The sequence below is a fragment of the Anguilla anguilla genome, chromosome 1 (genome assembly GCF_013347855.1).
Source record: "Anguilla anguilla isolate fAngAng1 chromosome 1, fAngAng1.pri, whole genome shotgun sequence".
Classification (NCBI taxonomy): Eukaryota; Metazoa; Chordata; class Actinopteri; order Anguilliformes; family Anguillidae; genus Anguilla; species Anguilla anguilla.
The window spans coordinates 19,307,399-19,328,141 of record NC_049201.1 but is presented as its reverse complement, the minus strand read 5'-3'; the positions used below and the strand labels follow the sequence as shown (position 1 = coordinate 19,328,141).

At 44.0% G+C, this 20,743-nt stretch overlaps 1 protein-coding gene across 9 annotated transcripts in view; it reads left to right on the top strand.

Moving 5' to 3' along the window:
• The window catches only part of flvcr2a (FLVCR heme transporter 2a), a 44,429-nt gene that overhangs the window by 15,485 nt on the left and 8,201 nt on the right, over positions 1–20,743 (top strand). For all 9 annotated transcript variants that reach the window (XR_004764896.1, XR_004764895.1, XM_035414769.1 and 6 more), the window contains 7 exons: positions 6,440–6,581; positions 10,587–10,727; positions 13,937–14,004; positions 14,736–14,839; positions 18,255–18,365; positions 20,227–20,332; positions 20,499–20,610. Coding sequence is in view for 7 of the 9 variants with exons in the window: in XM_035414769.1 (XP_035270660.1) it covers positions 6,440–6,581; positions 10,587–10,727; positions 13,937–14,004; positions 14,736–14,839; positions 18,255–18,365; positions 20,227–20,332; positions 20,499–20,610 (784 nt within the window). In the remaining 2 variants the exon portion in view is untranslated. The remainder of the gene's footprint in view (positions 1–6,439; positions 6,582–10,586; positions 10,728–13,936; positions 14,005–14,735; positions 14,840–18,254; positions 18,366–20,226; positions 20,333–20,498; positions 20,611–20,743) is intronic.

Genomic DNA, 20,743 nt, shown 5'->3' with positions numbered 1-20,743 from the left:
TTTGCATCGTAAGTCACTTTGGAGAAGATTGTCGGCTAAATGTCAGTAAAGTAAGTAAGGAATGAGCGCAGGGCTTTCCAGACTAGTGCACAGACCTGTTCGGTTTGAGCTAAAATGGCATTTGGATGTAAGATCCTTGGGAAACTTGCCACGCACCCCACCACGGGTGTAGGATATGCATGGGACTCTGGGTTTTTGTTTTGCATTTCCTCTAACTGCACACTTTCAACTGCAGGGAGGGAAAGGAGCGTGTAGTCTTTGAAATTTGTGGGAAAAATGACTGCAGTGCTCTTGCACATCTTAAACCATCATAAGTATCTGAAAAAAAATGATGTATGTGCACTGTCTGGGTCTTGCCTATTTAAACTGTGTACACAAACATAGTTTTGCACATAAATTTAGCATTATATTATGTAGATTTGGCTCAATTTCATAATGCATCCAAATACAGGATGTGGCAAAATTACAAGATTGCAAATTGCCACACAAGCGTGGTTTTGAGCGTGGTTTTTTCAGAAGCCCTGAAACCTGGCAAAACTGCAAATCTTCATGCAAGTATGACTATACATTTTAACAAAGACAGAAATTATTCAACAGTACAGGTTGAGTCACGAAGAATTAGAATTGCCTGAAGCCAGAGATGATTTTGCACCTCCCCCATGTGAATAGTTTTTTGGTTTCTGCTTTCTATGCTTATTTCATTGTATGTAGGGAACTCAAATAACTGTGCTCTTTGTATATCAACATTCATTGGAAATGGTCCAAGTATATGAACTGAAACAGTAACTTGTTCCAAGAAAAATTGAAGAGTTCTATTCGTTAGTCATTCAACTAACCTTGTCTGTGGCTCAATGTTTTTTTATAACCATTATTATTCTTGCACTGTTATTTGCCCACCAATTAAAATGACCTCCTTGTAAATTGACAGAAAAATTTCCAAGAAATGTTATTAAATCGGCGCTTGCTCGACTTCAAAAACGGCTGTGAGCAAAACCAGCCTTTCGCTTCATTGGTCCTTTTGGCACCAAGACCTGTTTTTGAGTTAAACATAATTGTACCCATACAACTGAGACAAGGCACAGCCTGAAATGTAAATGAATGCAGCACAGATGATGAGACTAGTGGACTGCGCTCTAATCAAGGGTGATCTGCTGGCATGTTTTGCAACTAAACGTGACATTGTCCTCGCAAACTGCACTCACTAACTAGCCGTGGCTGTGATTGTGTGGCTACTTGATTTAAATCAAAACTTTAGTAAATCAGTTGTAAATAAGGCACAGATAGTGTTTGCATCCATTATGCAACAAGCATTATTAACTGCGCGCGGTATTTCTTCTTAGTGGATAACTCTCAAATGGGTTATCCTCATACCTTATCGACTGCTCCTATCTCCCAGGTTACCAGGAAGGGCTCTGTCTCAAAGTCCCAAGGCCTTAACAGAGGATTCCCTTAGGGATCTGCTCTCCCCTGCTGTTATTTTCTTTGTACACTAAATCTTTTGGCTCTATAACATCTTGAGGTGGCTTCTCCTGCCTCGGCCTGTCTTAATGATATCTTGAGCTGGTTCATCATTGGGCATCTTGAAGTCCTTGCTGGAATTTTTACCTACCAACTACACCCCCCCCCCCCCCCAAGGACCTTTTCATTACATTTGGTGACACGGTGGTGTCCGCACTCCAGACAAAAATTCTTGGCGTAGTCCTGGTTAACACCGCTGGCAGTCTTTCACTGAGAATATCTTAACATAAACTTGGCTGCCAATTTTTCATACAGAATGCAAAATCATCTTTTCCTCACTTCATGTGCTACCCATCTCATTACTGAGGCCCTTGAGCTATCCTGACTGGGTTAGTGCACTTGCCTCGCTTGTTTCCCAGCTTGTTCAGGATGCAACTCTTCGTCTCATCTGCAGTCACCCAAAACACATGCATGCCACACACCTTCCTCATCTCCATTCACCGGCTGCCAGCATCAGCCTGGAAAAATACACCTCTCCGGTCCTGGCCCGTGCTGCAGCACCCTGTTACTTCCAATCTGTTTTTCAGACCTTACGTCCTGGCAGGGCACTCTCTCCCACATTCACTGGCACATACTGTCCCCTGCGGAAATAGGTTACATGTAGGAGGAACTTCTCTGTCCTGACCCCTCTGTCCTGTGTTGAAATGTGCACCCACCCCTCTATGATCAGGGCTGCTGCTTCAGTACCTATCTTCTGCTGCCTGTTTTAACCACATTGGATCACCTAATGCTGCACATTTCAAATTGGTTTACTAGCCCGACCAGTTATCCTATATCTCCTAACCCAGTTTCCCTTTAATAATATGACATTGTATTTGAGATGCATTCGCTGCTAAGCTTTGTTGTGACCCTGAAGACTTAGCATCAGCACTGTTCATTGCCTAGATATGTATGTAAGTTGCTCTGGCAATGAGCATTCTAACTGCAAAGTGCCTGAATTTAAATGTATGAGTCTGTCACACTTGTCACTCTTCCATTGTTGTGGGATGGACAGAAACTGCAGCTCTGCATTATTTCAGTTCTCTGTACGTCTGCATCTTGGAGTGTGTAGCCATACTACTTCCTGAAAATTGATCCTGAACATGATCCGTCAAGTAGGTGCGCTTGTAGCATAAATAATACAACGGGAGAGACAGCATTGTCTCCCACTACAATGGGAGAGAGAGCATTTTTCAGCATTTGGCCCATTAAGCAGTGTGTCTCTTCACTGAATGAAATATCAGTGATATTATACTGTAAGCGGAGTCATAGATTATTCATAATTGTAGAGCCCTCACTTCCCTGTAGTTAAGTGTCCTATTCCAATTGGTGTGGAAGTTCCTATCTGTGTTTTCTTATCCTCAGTATTGACCTCTTCACTCTTCAAGGTCAACAAACACTGCATTCCGCTCATTATGACCCTTGCTTTTAAAATTTTTTTTTTTTTTTACATCCACCTCCTTCGCTTTTATGCCAAATGGAAAGGATGTTTTTTGTATATTTATAATAATAAGAGTTGCTTTGTAGCCCTGTGGGGGCTGTTATTGTGTTCCTTTGGCACCGCCTTCAGCGCGACGCTGTGCAAGATTTATGAGAAAATACCAACTAAAGGCTTTGGCAATTTCCTCCAGACTTTTCTGTGGGAGGGAGTCCTGTAGTTCCCTTCTGAGAGTCAGGGAAGTGGCACTCAGCTGCAAGGGGTCACATTGGCCTGAGAACTTGAGTCAAACCATGTGTGAAATACCACAGACATTTGACCTCTTGCACACAGCCATACTGTTCCAGCTCTAAACACACTCTCACACACTGCATTGCTCTTTCTTGTTGGGGTTCTCTCAGTGTTGTTTTTACCAGTGTGATCCAATTCACTTTTTCCCCCTCGAAGGCAAGGAAGTTTTTAGTACATTTCTTTTTTAGTTAACCCTTCAAGGGAATTGAAATTTTGTTTGAGCGTTGGAGCTGCCACTATATGTGTTAACGCATGTCAACTATGTACGGTAGACGGTAATACTCTGTGGGTAGTCATCCTGATCCATCTCTTTCTGGCAACCGTGTTCTTTAGACTGAAACTTTAATCAGGGAAAAATAAATTGAAAAAGCCAGCAGGTTGCTGTTTTGGTGAAATTATGATTAATTAAATAATGTAATTAAAGATGGTTAGTAAGCTCTTTCTTGGAAGCAGTCTTTATTCATTTCCCCCATAATCTCTCAAAGCATTTCAAGTAAAAAAAAAAAACAAAAAACATAAGAAGGTATACTGTTTATTTCACTTTTTTTATCACCTAGTGCTGATCTTTCATATAAATCTCAATCTATTGCTGTTACACATTCTGAAACTTAAAAGAGTGTTGAGTTTTTCAGTAGGTCAAAGTTGATCCTGCTTCAGTAACACATGTGGTGCTGGACTGACAGTAATGTGCCATGGAAGCAATTGTATGTAGTTGGTTTATCTAGTAATATGACTCCATCCGACACTGAGTATACAAGAAACAGCTTGCCTACTGCTTGCACACTGGGGAGGCATGCTGCATGTCATCCTGCCCTTCTCTCCTACTATTCCTCTTCTAAATCAGATGAACGCACATCTACATTGTGAGCCTCTCTGGATAAGAGTGTCAGTTAGATGAATGCAATGCTATGTCAGAGCAAGTTGGTGTTACCCTTTCCTGAGGGGTTACATGCATGTTTTTAGTCTGTATTTTTCCATGCAGAACCGTCTGTGCGATGAGGAATTCCTGTAATTCCAGTTTCTCGCAGGCCTGTGTTTCCTCCTCCATGCTGCCTTTCTCCCTTAGCCACTCTGATGACCTAGGCAGTTGCGTAGTTACAGAAGTGGCGTGATGCTGTCGTTCGGTCAGACCTTGTTGGGTGTACAGTGCTGATGCAGGAGGGGGTGCAGTTGATAGCACATTTGACCTGCTTGCTTGTTTCAACCATAAGTCACCAAAATCACCTGTTCAAACAAATCTGAAATGTTTGTGTTCTCTAGCATCAGGATAACCAGGCATGGACAGATGCTGTTCGGTCAGGTCACAGATGAGTCAGCAGGTTGCACGGACAGCTTTGTTTTGCAGGTTTTATGCATTTATTTGTTTATTTGTTTGTTGATAACTTGTGGGAAAGATATGCTGAACAGCTGCTCTAAAGAACACAATAGCAGGGCAAGGTTCACAGCTGCTAATAGAACTCCCACCGGAGCATACAAAACAAGAAGGGGCAGTTATTCTGCTGGGTCAAACTTTTCTGTTCCAGATTTGTGGACCCGGAGATGGACGTGTGATAAAATTCTGCTGTGCTATCAGTGGTACTGGCACAGCTCAAGGACTTATTAAGTGTTAATGGTTTAGGGGCGCAGTTCCTGATAATTGCACAACGTGACAACCCGGGTTGCCATGTCAGCAGCGATTGTGGAGCGGGAAACCGGCGCCAGAACAGCATCATTGAAAATGCACCCTGTGAAAATGTCTTTCAAAAAAAAAAAAAAAAAATTAGAACCTGAATTATGTGGCCCACGGATAGTTGTGGCACCAGACTACCGCATAGAGCATTTATGCCAACGGCTGGCTCTGGAAAACTGGCTGAAGCCAAGCTGAAATTTCCATCTGGGAAAAGGCTTGTTGAAATGATCCCCTGCATGGGAGTTGAAAATCAGAATACACAAAGTGCATGATAAGATTGAGCAAAGCAATGAATTCCAAACACTGGCTTAGCAGGTCAAAACAATATATAGCCACTGCGTCAAAATATTTACAGAAGGTGCAAGAAGCTGAAAACATATAACAGCCCAAATGGCCTCCAAAAGAATCTGTGTTCAACCAGAACCTTGAGACTGTTATGGTTTTGACCCCAAGCAAGTCTGCACACTTTACAAAACTTTTGCATAGGAAGCACTTGTATCTTGCATCTTGTAATTCTGGCACTGTCATGGAGCACTTGTATCTTGAACTTGATGTTTTAGATCTTTTATTGCGTCTTAAGACTTAGCTTTACTGACTCAGCCTTAAGACTTAGCCACTACAATTGATGTTTGTGGCAATGCCTAGCTTCTGCTTTATGACAGAATGTATTTTATCTGACCTGTATTTGTATTTATTTCCGATGACCTTCGGTATGCAGTTATTGTAGGTCGTAAACGTGTCTGCCAAATAAAATGGAATGTAGTGTCCATTCCAGCCAACTTTGCTGATGCATTTACACCAAGCATCGTCATGCCACGACAAAGGATACTGTTAAAACATTGACCATAATTCAGTTTGGTCACAAATTTGAAACCTTACAGTTTCATTTAATTTCAGTTCATCTGTTTTAATGTTTCATTTTGGCTTATTTGTTCCAAGTATGATTAAACATAATGCCATTGTAATAATCATTTTTGGCAATATGTATTTTGCATATGTTAATATATGTTGATGTATTTTAAGATCATGTAAATTGCAGTTGGGTTGATGGTCACTGGCCAACAAGCAAGAAGTGTGAAAGTAGCTTGCCTATGCAGACACAGTATTTTGTGCTCAGGTGCATTATTTGTACGGCCTCTGTGAAAGGCATTGCTTTCACCACCTCACCTTACTTGGCTGAATGTTTTCCATATTTATTGTCAGCACCCTATCAATCAAGATTTTATGTATTGTTCTCTGCCTGTTGGCCTGTTGCATAACAGTAGTCACGCACTGAATGCATTTTCTTTGTGGGAAGTATGCTTAAACATTTTAGTTGCTTTCTAGAATCTGCATTATATGTGCCATTTTGGGTGTAATTCCAGTAATAAGCATTGTTGCTATTTTGATTGTTCAGCAAGGTTTGTCTCGTTCAGCAAGGTTTGTCTAGTTTTGGCTTGGTCTTCTTCAGTTCTCTGTCTGTAGATCGGCTGATGTAAGGCTGATGTGAGATTGAGTTTTAAGCCATTGTGTAAGCATGTCTGCTGTTTTCATTTTCCCCACAGCTGGGCATTGCCATTGGGTTCCTTGTTCCCCCTATCCTGGTGCCCAATGTGGAGGACAAGGACAAGCTTGCACAGCACATTAGCATCATGTTCTACATGACTGCTGGAGTAGCCACCCTGATCTTCATTTTGGTGGTGATTGGTAAGTTCCTGCCTGGGGGTTGAAGCATTGTTCGTGTTTATACCATAATTTAATGTACAGGCGTTATACAAGAGTATTTTTAAAAATAAAAATGTGAATCGTTTGGGGTCTGCAGCGGGTCGACCCCTCGCTGGCCGTGGCAGCAGTGTGCTGCCACCTGGAGCTACACTGACACCGTATCTCGCCTGTTCTGAGTCCAGCGACACACTTGGCAGATGATAAGGAAAGTGCGCAGCTGGTATAAGTGACAGTGATTTAAGGAGATGAAAGGAAGAGTATCTGCAAGCTGTGTTCCTTCTCAGAGAGTGCTAGTCTTTCGCCACCTCTTTTCAGCCAGCATAACGTGTTCTTGTCAGTGGAAGTGAGTAGAGCCCAAGAGAAGAGGCACTCATTTTTGTTACTGGAAGCTTTTCATTGTTGCTCGTTGGGAAAGGGTTTTGTTGCTTCAAAGCTTGGAAGCTCGACATCGTACTGATGTATCTAAATGAAAAACCCCTTCCATGACTTCTGTGGTTTCCTATTGCAGTCAGTTGTTGCTGAGGGAGGAATTCTGCCAATGTGGCGAATGGGAGGCTTTACTTTTTCGCCTTGTTGACCCCAGATGGAGGACACTGTCAGTGGAGTAGGCGGTGTGCAGCGATGATGACGATGGTGGGTTGTGGTGTTGCCAAAATGAATGCAGAAAATGAATATACACAAAGTTTACTGCAAACGGCGATGCACTTGCACCTGTCCACACACCCCCATTTAATAAGCCTAGTGATGATTGCAGCGCCCAGTGCTCTGATGTCTTGAGCTAAAGCCTGGAGAAACTGCCAGGCTTTAGCAAGAAAGCTCAGGAACATTTCACAGGACACTGCACACCGCTTGGCTCTTGTTGATTATAAAGAGCGGTTTGATAGGCAAACTGTAGTGGCAGTGCATCACATGCGCTTGCCTTCTTCCCCGGCCTGAAGGCAGGGTGTGGGTAGGTCCTAAACAAAGTACTCTTGTCAGTCAGTGTTTGGTGCCATGTGGCAGACTTTGCCCTGGAGCAGTGTACGTTGCATACAGTCATGTAAATGGGCGATAAAATGCCCGATACCCAAGAGCGAACCCCCATAAATAGTGCACGATATGGACTTAATAATCTGTTAAAGCTAATAACTCGAGCTGTTTGGTCCTTGAGCTGCCTCTCCTATGGCACTCTGGCCCTGCCCCCTCGTGTGCAGCGAGGGGCCCAGTAGCCATATGGTGTGGTCATGTGCTGCTGATAACGCGCTGATGCAGTGGCTGAATGTGCACTAGAGGGCCGGGTAGGTCACTGCCTTGCCCTGATAGGGCAGATGGCCCGTTCCCTCCCGGGTGCATTTTATCTTATCTCCCTCACTTGCAGGGGACCGTCCTGCTGCGCTTTCTTGTGCTACCGGTAAAGAATTTGTCTTTGTCAGCATCCCAAGCCTCACGTGATGTTTTCCTCAACGCTATCTGGTTTGCTTTTAAGAGACTTCTCCAGCGATTCCAGTCCCTTCTTCTGCTGGGGGGGGCGGGGGGGGGGGTTTGTTGTCATGGCGCCAGTGCGAGATTGTGTATTGTATCCTGGGGCGTATGACGAGACCCAGCCCTGCAGCACACAGCCTGTCGTATTTGATTTCTAAATGAACCTCCCCAGGATCATTGCAGGGCAGACGTGACGGGCTTTAGCGCATGTGAAAGGGGTATTTGCTCTGGGGTGTGGCTGCTGACAGGGGCACAGAGGACACTCTGTGCTCCAGCACATTCAGAACATTTCTGCCTGGCTCTGTTTTAGCCTCCTGCACGTCTCCATTGCATACATAGTTGTTTCAACGTTCACAACAAAGACCCAGTGTCCGTAGGCCCGGTTCAGGTTCATTGTCACTGGCGGAAAGCTGTACAAGTGGGCGTCAGGCTACCAGACTGACTCCAGATATTTCTGAATTGCATAAAATAGTGTGTGTGTATTCGCCTACCCCATGTGAAAATAGAAGCATTGATGTCCAAGGAGGCTGTTTGTGTCAATGTTGGTTTTCAGGCCCTCAGAATGAAGTGAACAGCTAATGCCCAGGCCTCACAATGACTAAATCCACCGATGACGCTTAGTGACTCACTCCCTACAGTACAGTAGGGCACAGTACACCAGCTCCTGTCAGTGTAAAAACTGGTCCACTGCTGTGTGCTGAGGAAGTTCACAAATGATATGAACAGCTAAAAATGGATCAGTTATCTGGGTTTAAAGTTGATATTGCAATATCAATTTTAGGCCATATTGCCTAGCACCAGTCTGCTGTCATCCCACTGATTCAAAATGGCATCCAGCCAACAGTTTGGACGAAGTGTCGCATGACCCACTCCGCATCGTTTTCGGTCATTTTGACCCAGAAGCACATTCACATTTATATATGAATGCAATGTCAGCGAGACATGTGCATTTAAATCATGTCACCAAACAGTTTTTTGGGAAAATGGTCCACAGTTCAACTGTCCGTGATTTGACAAAAAGCTGTTGCGACCTCCTACTCAAAGTGATTGAACACGTTTCCTAATGAATAAGAATAATGAAATATTATAAGCTCTGGCATCGATGATTTGAGAACAAAAGTCTGCCTTTGCTTTCTCCTGGCACATATCATTCGCAGCTCGGATAAGTGGGTGGCAATGTCAACAAGCCAAGCGTCCCTGAACGTGATAGTCCTGGCCCACAGAGCCCGCGAGTGTGCTATCTCGCTGTGGTTATTTCGTCCTCTCTTTGCTTTACTCCCATTATCAGAGGGCTGCATCTTGCCGCCAAACAGATAATATTCTAAGTGTCGTTTCAATCGTTTGTTTTCCCTTTTTTTTCGTTTTGGTGCCCGCAGATTTTGCTTTGGCGCACGCCGAAGATTCTTACATACAGGTAAAAAAAAACCCTGGTTATGAATGATGGACTATCCAGCATTTGTTTGCTCTGCTGAATAAACAGACCCAAGCTGGAGAGTGTAGAAGAGATGGTACATTTGTAATGAGAGACTGCTATATGTTTAGACAGTGCAGTAGCTAGCTACAATCATTACCTGCAAAGGTTCAACGAGTTGAAATTCCAGAAACCTCCAGGGCAAATGGCTTTGGCTAGGCAACCAAATTGTTTTCAGGCATATGAGGACTAGATCATATGTTGGCATTTGAACTCATTTGAACTGTGTCTTTGTATGAATATAATCCCTCCCTCTCCACAAATAGGTTTGCTTTTACTCACGCTTGGAGGAGGCGAATGGCAGAAAGAATTACCTATTGGCTATTCTGGTGCTTGTGGCTTTTGACCCACAATTAAGTAGACAGAAAAAACACTTTGTTCCTCTTTCAGAATGAATCCAGATTTTGTGCTATGCCAAGTAATCAAGTAGAACTGAATTCAGCAGCAGTTGTTGTGGTTAATATTGTCATTCTCATCCCTATCGCACAAAGAAAAAGATTAAGCTGCAAAATGCTTTGTGATACCGGCAATTCATCAGAATCAGGTCTGTATCAATAACCATGTAATTTGATGTGCGTACGATCATTATTAAATAGGACAGGTGCCATCAATTCCCTCAAGAAAGAAAGGTGTGTACTTTGTTCAGTGCAAGCCTGTACTTGTCCTTACGGTATCCTGTACATACCACGCCCTTGCACTTGGTTTTCCTACTGTCCCTCCTGTCTGAAGCATCTCTCCTTTAGACAAACAAGCCTCAGTTTAAACTGTAGTTATTCATTAGTATGTGACTGTGTTCTTCAGCTTCGATTTCTGGGATGCTTTCTTTCCAGGTGGTTGGTGTTCTGTTACAAAACTGAAAACATTTCTCTCCCCAGCTTGCCTTGTGAACGTAATGCGTGTGTGTTTGTTTGTTTTCTTTGTTTCTCCGTGTGTGCGTATGTGCATGTTTGTGCGTGGGTGGTCTGTGTGCGTCTGTATCTGTTTGTGCACGTGTGTGTCTGTGTGTGTGTGTGTGTGTGTGTGTGTGTGTTCGCGCGTGTGTGTCCGTCTCTCAGTTTTTCAGGAGAAGCCGAAAATCCCACCCACTCAGGCCCAGGTTGTAGCACGCAACATCCCACCGGACCAGTACTCCTACACGGCCTCCATCTTGAGACTGGTGCGCAACGTACCCTTCATCCTCCTGACCATCAGCTATGGTACATCCCCGTTACGGCTGTTGCTTCTATCTCTGAACACAGCTGATCTGATGCCCTTAGAAACGTACCACCTTTGATTTCACAGTGAGTTAAGGAAACTGGAAACATTGCTTACTAAAACATTGCGACATACAGTGGAACCCTGTTATAACGTGCGCTATTCGGACATAATGCAATCGCAGCACGGCTTCCATAGTTGCAGGTTCTAAGCCTCAACATCCACCGTGAGATGCAGACAGCGATAAGCTTAATCTCCGGGCTTTAAACGTTTACCGTAATGAATGTGGTCATCGTTCGAAGCGTCACTGCGGTAGAGCGCACCTTTGTGGTAGCCTCAAGCCCATGCAGGTAAGTCAGTGTCATACTGCCTCATTCTTAATCCCTGTTGCTACTGATATTTAGTTTCAGTGCCAGTCTCAGTATCCTCAGCTATGTTGTCAATGAACTGCAGTGAATTAATTAATTAATTTTATCCACCCCAGTTTCAGTGAAATATTAGATAGTTCCGCAATTCAGTTCGCTTGAGAATGCTAGCAGAAGCTGGTAGACGAAAAAACTTGAGTAAAGGCAAACTGTATTTACTAGATCAGCTAAAACAAGGAAAGAAATGCAGTTGGCTTGTGACTTAGGCGTGAGTGCACCCTTAGTGGTTTGAAAAAAGAAGAAGAGAAACGCTACCTACTTCAAAAAAAGAAAAGGCCGGTGTGCAGCGGAAAAAGATGAGACACTGGAAGCAGCATAAATCCAGTGGTTTGTGCAAGCGCAATCTGGATTAATGCCGATGCAGAGTTTTTGTTGCGGCTGCATTATTGGACACAGCGATTTCTAATGACCCTGCACCGCTTTTAACGCCATTCCAACTCATGGAACCCAACTGTCACATTATAACGGGGTTCCACTGTAATACAATCTCTGACATAATAAAATCATGTAATGTAGCCTCATTTTGTAATTAAATTGCATTTCTGTGAAGTATGAATAGGCATGACAACCACACAAGATAACATTTTGTAGGAAGCAAGTAGGGGATCACTGATAATAATGAATCTTAAGGGGCAGGCAGTATTTAAAGTGGGATCACTGAAGAGAGTACAGGTCCTGAATATTGTTTTTGACCGTAGCCCTAAACCTGATCTCCCCTGGACTGGCTGTGTTTTAGGATTGTAGTCTTTGTCCATGCTGCCTCATGCCTTTCAAAGTTTTCAAAGTTTCTCAGTACAATGTTCTTACCAGATTTGCAGATGAGACCTTTGAAGGCTAGTTCCCAGATGCCCCAGCATGTCCACTGGATCTTCGTACTCAGTCCCATTGAGACTTTGGCGGGTCTTGACCAAGGGTGTTACCAAAACAGACACGATATAATCTCCCCCAACCTGTAAAAACAGTGACCTTTGCAAAGCCCAGTGTGTATTTTGGGGGGCGGTGGGAGATGTTGAGTTGGCTGGGCAGCCGTGCTGTAATCTTCCACTGACCTGTTTAGCCCTGTTGTTCCCGGTTTCTAGTCAGCAGGAAAGGGAATAGAGAGTGAAAGATACTCTTCCTATGCTCTCTTCCGGGAATATTTGGTACTGAAAGGTTAGTGGCATTCTTAAACTGCACTGTCAGTGGATGAGAAGTCATTGCTTTGGCATGATTGCTTTTCTTTAGCCTGGAGAAACAGGACGCGGTCCACTGCCTGGCCCAGCTGCGGGAGACGTGCGCTTCCGCCCCAGAGGTGTATGGGAAAGGCCAGGCAATCCGCAGCATGTCCCAAACTGAGTGGGCTCTGTTATTCTGGGAGCCAGGGCTACAGACGTCAGGAGACAAAGGTTAAGGCAGAATGTTAGACTAACCAGATCAGCTTCATATTCTTGACATTTAAAGTTCTCTCTCTTCCTCTGAAGCTGAAATATTGTAGTGCAATGCATCTCACAACTATTCACTAATGAATGTGACGTAGGATAATGCTAGAGGCAACGGCCGTTGTGTCACATCTCAACAAATTCTCATAAACTTTAATTAGTACTGGAAGCTCCAATTACCAACAGGAACATTTTAGATTAAGAGAGAAGAGAGAACAGAAGGAACACAGAATTTGGTCATCTGGTTACTTAACATCCAGGGTTACAGCCCAACGTTTTTCTCTGATGAGTCCAAAAATACTTCTATCTCTCATCTCATCTCATAATACACAACTGATTTTCCGTGACCCAATGTGACATCAAGGGCTGCCGTAGTTGTGGAATTTGGATGCATGGAGGAGATGCCCTCAGGGTTACATTCAGTTTACTACATCTGAGTCATTTACTCTAGGCTCCTCCTGTTTTGTGGGAGCACTCTCATGCAGAAGTTAGTGAGTGTTGCTCACTTATTTCAAAACATTAAATATGCGTACTGTGATACCAAGATGACACCAGGAGGTGGTTTTTTGGATTGAGAAAGCACTGGTCATCCTGTCAGCCTGTGGGTGGTCCTGTGATCCATGTATACATGTGGAGGTCTAAAGGTCTCTCACTGTGGTCTTTTTGTTCTTTCAAACTTGTGCATACAGTTGGAGGGTCACTCATTCTCTGGTTGATCATTCATTTAAAATAATCTCTGTTGCACAAAATCAATAAGCGAGATGCATTGTGTATTGAGTGTTTTAGCTAATCCAGGGATGTTCTTACCAACTACTCAGTTAGTTAAATTAATTTAGGTTAATAGGAAATGTTGAAGAAAGAGGCAGTTGTAGCTTGTAGGAGTCTTTCAGTGCATGCTTGAGGATGTTTGCTATTTTGTGAAATATGCATCTCCTCATCTGTGCTTTTGATCATGCCACTTATTTTCATCTCCCAGAAAGAACTGTCGAGCCGTTGACATGGCAACCAGGGGAAATCGTAGTTCTGGAGGATAAACTTGCGGGCGAAGTCGGCTGCGCCACAAAATCAGTGCCTCCCTTCAACCTTGCATTCGTCTCAAGGTTGAACTATCTGTCCGTGGTGCTTCTTACTGCAAACACTCTTTTAAAATACAGAACAAAAACCTCAAAACTGTGGCAAACAAGAGAAATATTAGCTTTTCACTGCTGGCCTACTTTGACAGTTGCTGCCAAGTTCAGGTACAGGCCCCCATCTAGCTCCTTGTTTCCTGTGGGCCATCGTGGCAGACTAGATAAGAATCAGCTGCGTGACCCAAAGCCTTTGCCTGCTCCGTAAGCCGACTGACGTGTCACCTTGTCTCCCTCGCAGGACTGAATGTGGGCTGCTTCTATGCCGTCTCCACACTACTGAACCGGATGATCATCGATCAGTACCCCGTAAGTCCAGCCTTCTGTCCAGCCAGACTCAACGCAACACCCTCCTCACCAGTTCGTCTTGTCATCTCACAGGATCACGTTTTGTCTGTAACAGGCCCTGTTTTAACTGCCTCTAAGGGTCTTGTGTCTCTATGCTTGGCCGTGTGGATTTGGGGTTGTTCCCTCCTGTTGGAACCTGTTCAGTTCCAACGTGGTTGTAGGGTCTCGCTCCACAACACGTGACTCAGCGGCGAGATACAGTGGTTGTGGGTAGACGGTTTGCAGCTGCTTTCATCTGAATGTCCCCTCTGGGTGGACTTTGGAGCTTCAGCTGTGATGTGTTGGAAGCACATCCCTGCTACGGCTAGCTGTGCTCTGACTCGCTATGCTGAGGAGCTCCTCAGGCTATGTGGGATTTGGGTGGGCTACATTTCTGGGGCTGATAAAAATTTATCTGCACATAGTTTCTGGCTGCTTCCTAGAAAACAAACAAAAAAAACAAGAAAAGCAGCTTCCACGTACAGTATTCAATCGTGTCTCTTCTTCTTGCATGTCAAGGCAAGTTTATTTTCTGCCTCTTGCCAACTATTAGTGGTCCAGTAATGTATAACAAAATTCCACAATTTCCACAATTTGCCCCTCGCCAGCCCTTTGAGTAGTCAAGCACTAAGACCTTGTCCCATGTCCTGGCCCCGTCATCTTGGTCTGCCTAAACGTCCCTGAAACTAAACTGGCCTGTCTGTCCTTTCCAGGGTGAGGAGGTGAATGCCGGAAGAATCGGCCTCACCATCGTCATTGCTGGCATGGTGGGCTCCCTCATCTGCGGCATCTGGCTGGACAAGACCAAAACCTACAAGTAAGAGAACGCCAACCTGGCGCCATTTGTAATGGCTTTGTGCCCTCACTCGCACCGCAGTGGGAGGAGTCTTGTCTTCTGAGGAGAATAGATAAGGCCGCTAGGCTTCCCGTGACGTGATATTTTAAAGCTCATCTCACTCTATTATTGACACCCTGTACACCTTGTAATAAACAGTTTGTCTGTGACAGCGTTCAGTGTGTTGGGGTTAATTGGCGCCCTCTATGGGAGAGGGTTGCCACATAACCACAGCTGTTTGAACTCGGGAAATGAAAATACTGCCAAAATACAAAAGAAGGTGGATGATTCTGACTGTGATCAGTGTAAAGATGATGACTCTTTCAAAGTTTTATTACATGGCTATACCTCATATTGGTATAGGCTGTTTTTGCAGCCTTTGCCAATGAGCTTTCTGACCGCTAATTAGCACTTTGGTGTTTACAGTCCACATGCTTGGGTGGTAATAGGATATTAGATCATTATGGGATAGCAGAAAAAAATTCCACTGCAGCTCAGCAAGAGCCATAACAACTGCATTGACCTTTAAATTAGCCTGTGCTCTGTTTATGATGAGTAAATAACACATTAAAATATCCTCTATGTTTACACCAAAACGTGGCATAGTTGTATAACACGCTACTGTAAACTTATTGAATTTCGGCATACATTTTGTATCTCAGTAAAGCTGCATTTGCACTGAAATAACAACGCATAAGCATTGTTGCTTATATGCCTGGCTGCCTTGCTCAGCCACTTGAGACAAGATTCTTGGTATTGTCATCATATTTAAAGTGCTTACATTAACTGTGATACAAAGTTCACTGTCAGTAACGTCGACAACATGTACAGTGAAATACGAAGGGCCAAAATTGGAGCAGTGGAAAAGAAATGGGCATTTCAAAGAGCTCTGCTAAGAGGATTGGCACAATCCTTCAGGAGATTACATTCTTACCTTGTTGCCAGTATAACACACCGGATGTGACTTTAGCTACGCGTGTACGTTCTTTGTATTTCGGAATGATTGGAATGGTATTTAATTTACACTAAAAGCACGTTGCCTTAAAAATAGTGCCAATTAACTACCGTTACTTGTGGCCAGTACTAAGTATGGTTCAGGAATAGCACAGATTGACACGTGGCCTATTCACACAATATGAACGCACCACTTTTGGCCCTCTCTATAGCAACACATTCCCCGCTAATTAGCAGTTACATATGAACAGGAAATTCGATATGATGGTGAAAAAATGTATTTCTTAACCATTCTTTAACAGGGAACGTTATTTGAGAACACATTCTAGTTTATAACAATGGCTTGGTCAAGAAACCAAAGCAGCGGTATCATGAAAACTGACACAGACAACACAAGATTTAAAGACGCAGGGCCTCAAATGGCTAATGATAACACAGAGGAAGAGGTGAGGTTAGGTAGACATATCAAGCTTCGTGATTGCGGGATTTTGAGAAAATATTTGTGATTAGGCTCTGGAAATCAGAGACAGAGACACATAACTATACTGTTTTCATGTGTTTTGCAGCTCATCGTGATCTCTGGCTATAACTAACTTAAAGTAGGTGTGACCCAGGGATGTGTTTGCTTTTGCAAATACTAAACTGAATGCAATTGGCAAATCTGGGGCTGTATTTGGCAGAGATGCCTGTAGCAGATTCCTCAGATTGGGCCTGAATTATGATTTATAAATGAAAACAGTCCAGTAGATTTTGCGTCTTGTGTATAGTGATGGCCAGTTAACAGAGGGGCACAGAATCCAGTGATGTGTCTTGATAGGGGCATTGGTCCAAACCTGATGACTGAGTGGTAAAGATCATCAAGTCTTTCATCTGTACCAGGGCCAGCTTGGCAGAGTGATGTGAAAGAGATCTCATTTCGTTGTCGGAAACCAAGCCAAGATTTGACTTTCACTTTAACTTGCCCCGTGCTTGATCCTTGGTTTCAATACCTGTGCAAGGCCTGTCCCACACCATTGGAGCTGACAAGCAACAAAATTGGAGCAACAACTTCAACAACTCCACGTGTCCCCTCAAAAAAATCCTCCATAAGTGGAGCGTGAAGAGGTCCCTGAAAGGGGTTCCTGGATGGAATGCTGGATTAGAAAGAGTTTTATGTGCCTGGGAGCTGTTGGCAGCGTTGGACAGTTATCTTTACAAGTCACCGCAGCTATTGCTGGAATTAGGGAGGAGTTTTCATGTATTATTCTTATGGATATTTTTTTGGTTTTGGCTGCCCCCAGCTTTCCCATAAAGCAGCTTCCTTCGTAGTAAATTTGAATAATGTAATTTGGTTATGTAAAGTAGCTGGCAACTGCATGGTTTTTCTGTTGAATTATTTGTTGACCCACACCTATTCCCGTTCTACATCACTGGCATGAGCAAATATGTCTAAGTAAACATCGAGGAATGGCACAAGGAAAATCCCTAACTGTAAACAGCCTTTTTGTTTCATAACAGTGGCCCCCCCGCTGGACATTTCACATGGTAGGGTTCATGAGTTTCATGCCCCACCGTGATAGAATGGTCAAATTTCCTTCAATAACAACAAGTTGAGCAAAGGATTCTTAACGCATGGGTTGTCTGGGAAATCATTGCAGCAGAACGCTGTTTGTTTAACCGTGTGCCAGGGTTATGAAAGGGGCTTCTCGATGCCTGGACATTTTATTTTTCTCTTGGTTTGGGAGGAGATATCCCTTCACCAGGGGAGGCGGGTGTTGTTCTCACCCCTGCCCCCCCCCCCCCACACAGCCTGTCTGTTTTGTTTGGGCCTCTCTCTGAATACCCCTTCTCTTACATTTGGATAATATTTCATTTGAAAAGCTGCATGTCTTGTAGACCTTGCTGTTAAAGAAAAGAAAAGACTTTCTGAATCCGTTTTTGTTCATCTAGAGGTTGAGATCTTGTGCCCTTTTCTCGTGTATACAAGCAGCATTCAAGGCAAATAATATTATGTGCAATCTATTGGATTTTGCATTCTTCTGCCCTAATCCCTTTGGAAGCAGACTGACTGGAAACTAACCTAATACAGGCCCCACTTGCATTTGTGGCTGCCTTAGTTGCCAAGCATTTCCTGGGATCATGCAACACTGTGTCCTTGAGTCTTTCTCTTACAACACCCGAATGCTGAAACAGACATTTTTATGTGCAAGCCCCTGGAGATGTTTGCCTCCAGACAACAGCTTTCCTTACAGTTAGTCAAAGAAATGTTTCTTAAAATTTAATACAGTGCTACAATGCCTGACAGCTCAGAGCCTCACACCCAGTGTCTACCGCTCTTATTTTTTAACACGGGCTCTCTCAAATTCAGTGTTATTTATTGGTTGCTCTCAGTGCTTCGCTGTACGGAAACTGGGAACTTGCCTGTGTGTTATCATTAATGATGGACTTGCATTCTTTTTCTCAGGCAGACAACGCTGGCCATCTACCTTTTGTCCTTTGTAGGGATGGTGCTGTATACCTTCACCCTCAGCCTGGGCCACTTGTGGTTGGTCTTCATCACTTCCGGAGCACTCGGGTAAGAGACAACAAACCCCCAGCCTGCCTCTGAGTATAGCTAACAGTACATGAACACTGTGAGAAACTTATTTCTTATTGTGCTTTATGGTTCAAATCTAAGTATATTTCAGGGTAACGGGCATTTCCGCTGGCTTCTAATATATTAGTATTCCAAGCTTTACGGTCACTGCGCAGATTTGAGATGTGTGTGCACGGATGGGCCTGCCTCTGGTCCTACCTCAAACAGATCATTAGCATCAGAAACTGAACAGCAGGGCAAGTCTCCAGCACCCCGACCCCTCTCCAGCTTCCCATCCTGACTCACCCAGAGGAGCTCGGTTCTTTGCTCATGAGTGAACATCGGTTCATGTGCCACCAATACAGCTAGGGCTTCTTCTGACTGAAGGAGAAAAATAGGACATTTACTTATATCCAACACACTTTGTGTTACTACATATGTGTTACTGCCAACACGTTTTGTGTCAAAGTGTGTTAAAAATGTAGCGTTTTTGTGATAAAAAGATTAAAATTATTACAAAGGGAGACTTTTTAACACAAACAACAAGTCATGGAGGTGTGTTAAAAAATTACATTTTGTGTTGTTTTTAACACGTTTTGAGAATGTGTGTTTTGCTGCTGCTCCAAAGATTTTTTATGCTGTGCTCTGACTTGAAATGAGTGTTTTATGTCCTACTTCTTTTCCTAGGCCCTATCATAAATCTTCCTGCTTTCCCACTGGGGATATTCTCATCCTGATTGAATTATAAAGGAAATTAATATTGGATGAATAGTTAAGAGGATTTTGGAATGCCTTCAGAATGCGATTCATTTTAAGACATGTCACGGTGCCTTTATGAATATTTGACAAGTCCTTCTCTGTAGGATGACTAAACTGTTACAAAATGACTTTAGAAATTACACATTACTGACAGATGGAAATGGAACATAGTTTAAAATATTCCAAACACGTGTATGTCCCCATGAGTGAAGTTTGTGCTATGTATAATTAGTAACTTTGTTAAATCATTAAACTCTTACCAGATCATTTTATTTGTCCAGTTTAAGCACCGGCTTTCAGCGTTTTAATGCGAATCCTGACAGTCGGTGCCAAATGGCCGACACCCATCAGGGTGACAAACAGTTGCCCGGTGTCAGCTGGGAAGAGAGGGCTTCACTCGGAAGAGTAATATCACCGCCTCAGGTCCACAGGGCGCCTGCTTTGCTTTCACCAGGGGTTCGTTCCAGTCACTTTTTTTCACTCCTTGCTTCTCTTCCTCGCGTCCTTTACTCGGTCCTTAGCTCCGCCCTACGGAGGCTGCAAAGAAAGGACGCGAGGAAGAGATACAGGATAGGAGGAATCGAGGCAACGTAAATTAGGCAAATGGAACGTCCTTGCTCAGTCAGGCATCAGTTTGAAGCCATGTCAGTTACAGACGTGACAGATGTGGAGAGGCAGATCCACAGGTCGATCATTTATACGTTGTGCGTTCTGAAAAAATACTTCCGCAAAGGATGCACGAGTGCATCCTCCGTGAAGCATCCTCCAGGACCCTCCTTGCTCCTCGCACCTCCAAGGAGACTTTAACAGGCTGGAATGTCCTTAAAGATTATGGACCTTAATTGATTTCTGGGTCAGGTGAGAACCGAGGAGAGCAGGACAGATAAATTAAGTGATTTGAATGAGCCCTACGTGTAAATTGTGCAGCTCAGGACAGCTGAGGTGATGCACAGCCAAGAAAAAGAAGTAGCCTACACTTTGTTCAAAAATGTTTTTAAAAACTTGTACTTATGTCGTCCTTGTCTAAAATGAGAACACTTCGCTCTCATGTTTCTCTTCTCTTGTTCACTGTCTCTGAATCCTCTTCTGGTGCTTGCCGCAGCTTCTTCATGACGGGATACCTGCCCCTGGGATTTGAGTTTGCCGTGGAGTTGACGTACCCCGAGTCGGAGGGCACCTCTTCAGGGCTGCTCAACTGCTCAGCACAGGTAGGCCTCAGAATCCACACCACATGACCAGGGAAGTCTCTTATGGCTCGGCACCTCCGAGAGGGGCCATGCGCATTCCTGCAGGGATGACCAGGGGGGCGCGCTGATTATACGACCCCAGTTCGGGACTCGCTGCCCGCTCACCGTCTGCCCCCTCTCGCCCTAGGTATTCGGAATCCTGTTCACCATCGGTCAAGGGAAGATCATCGACCAGTTCGGCACGCTCGCTGGGAACATTTTCCTCTGCGTGTTCCTCTTGATAGGAACTGTCATGACAGGTAGGCCTCTCCTTTCCTGTGCCAGCTACCATGAGCACCAGCAGAGTCCTTCACAGGAGAATGAACACCAAACTCGCGCGCCAGCACCTGTTACATAATGAGACTCATTTTACATGGTTCATTGACTGGTTTT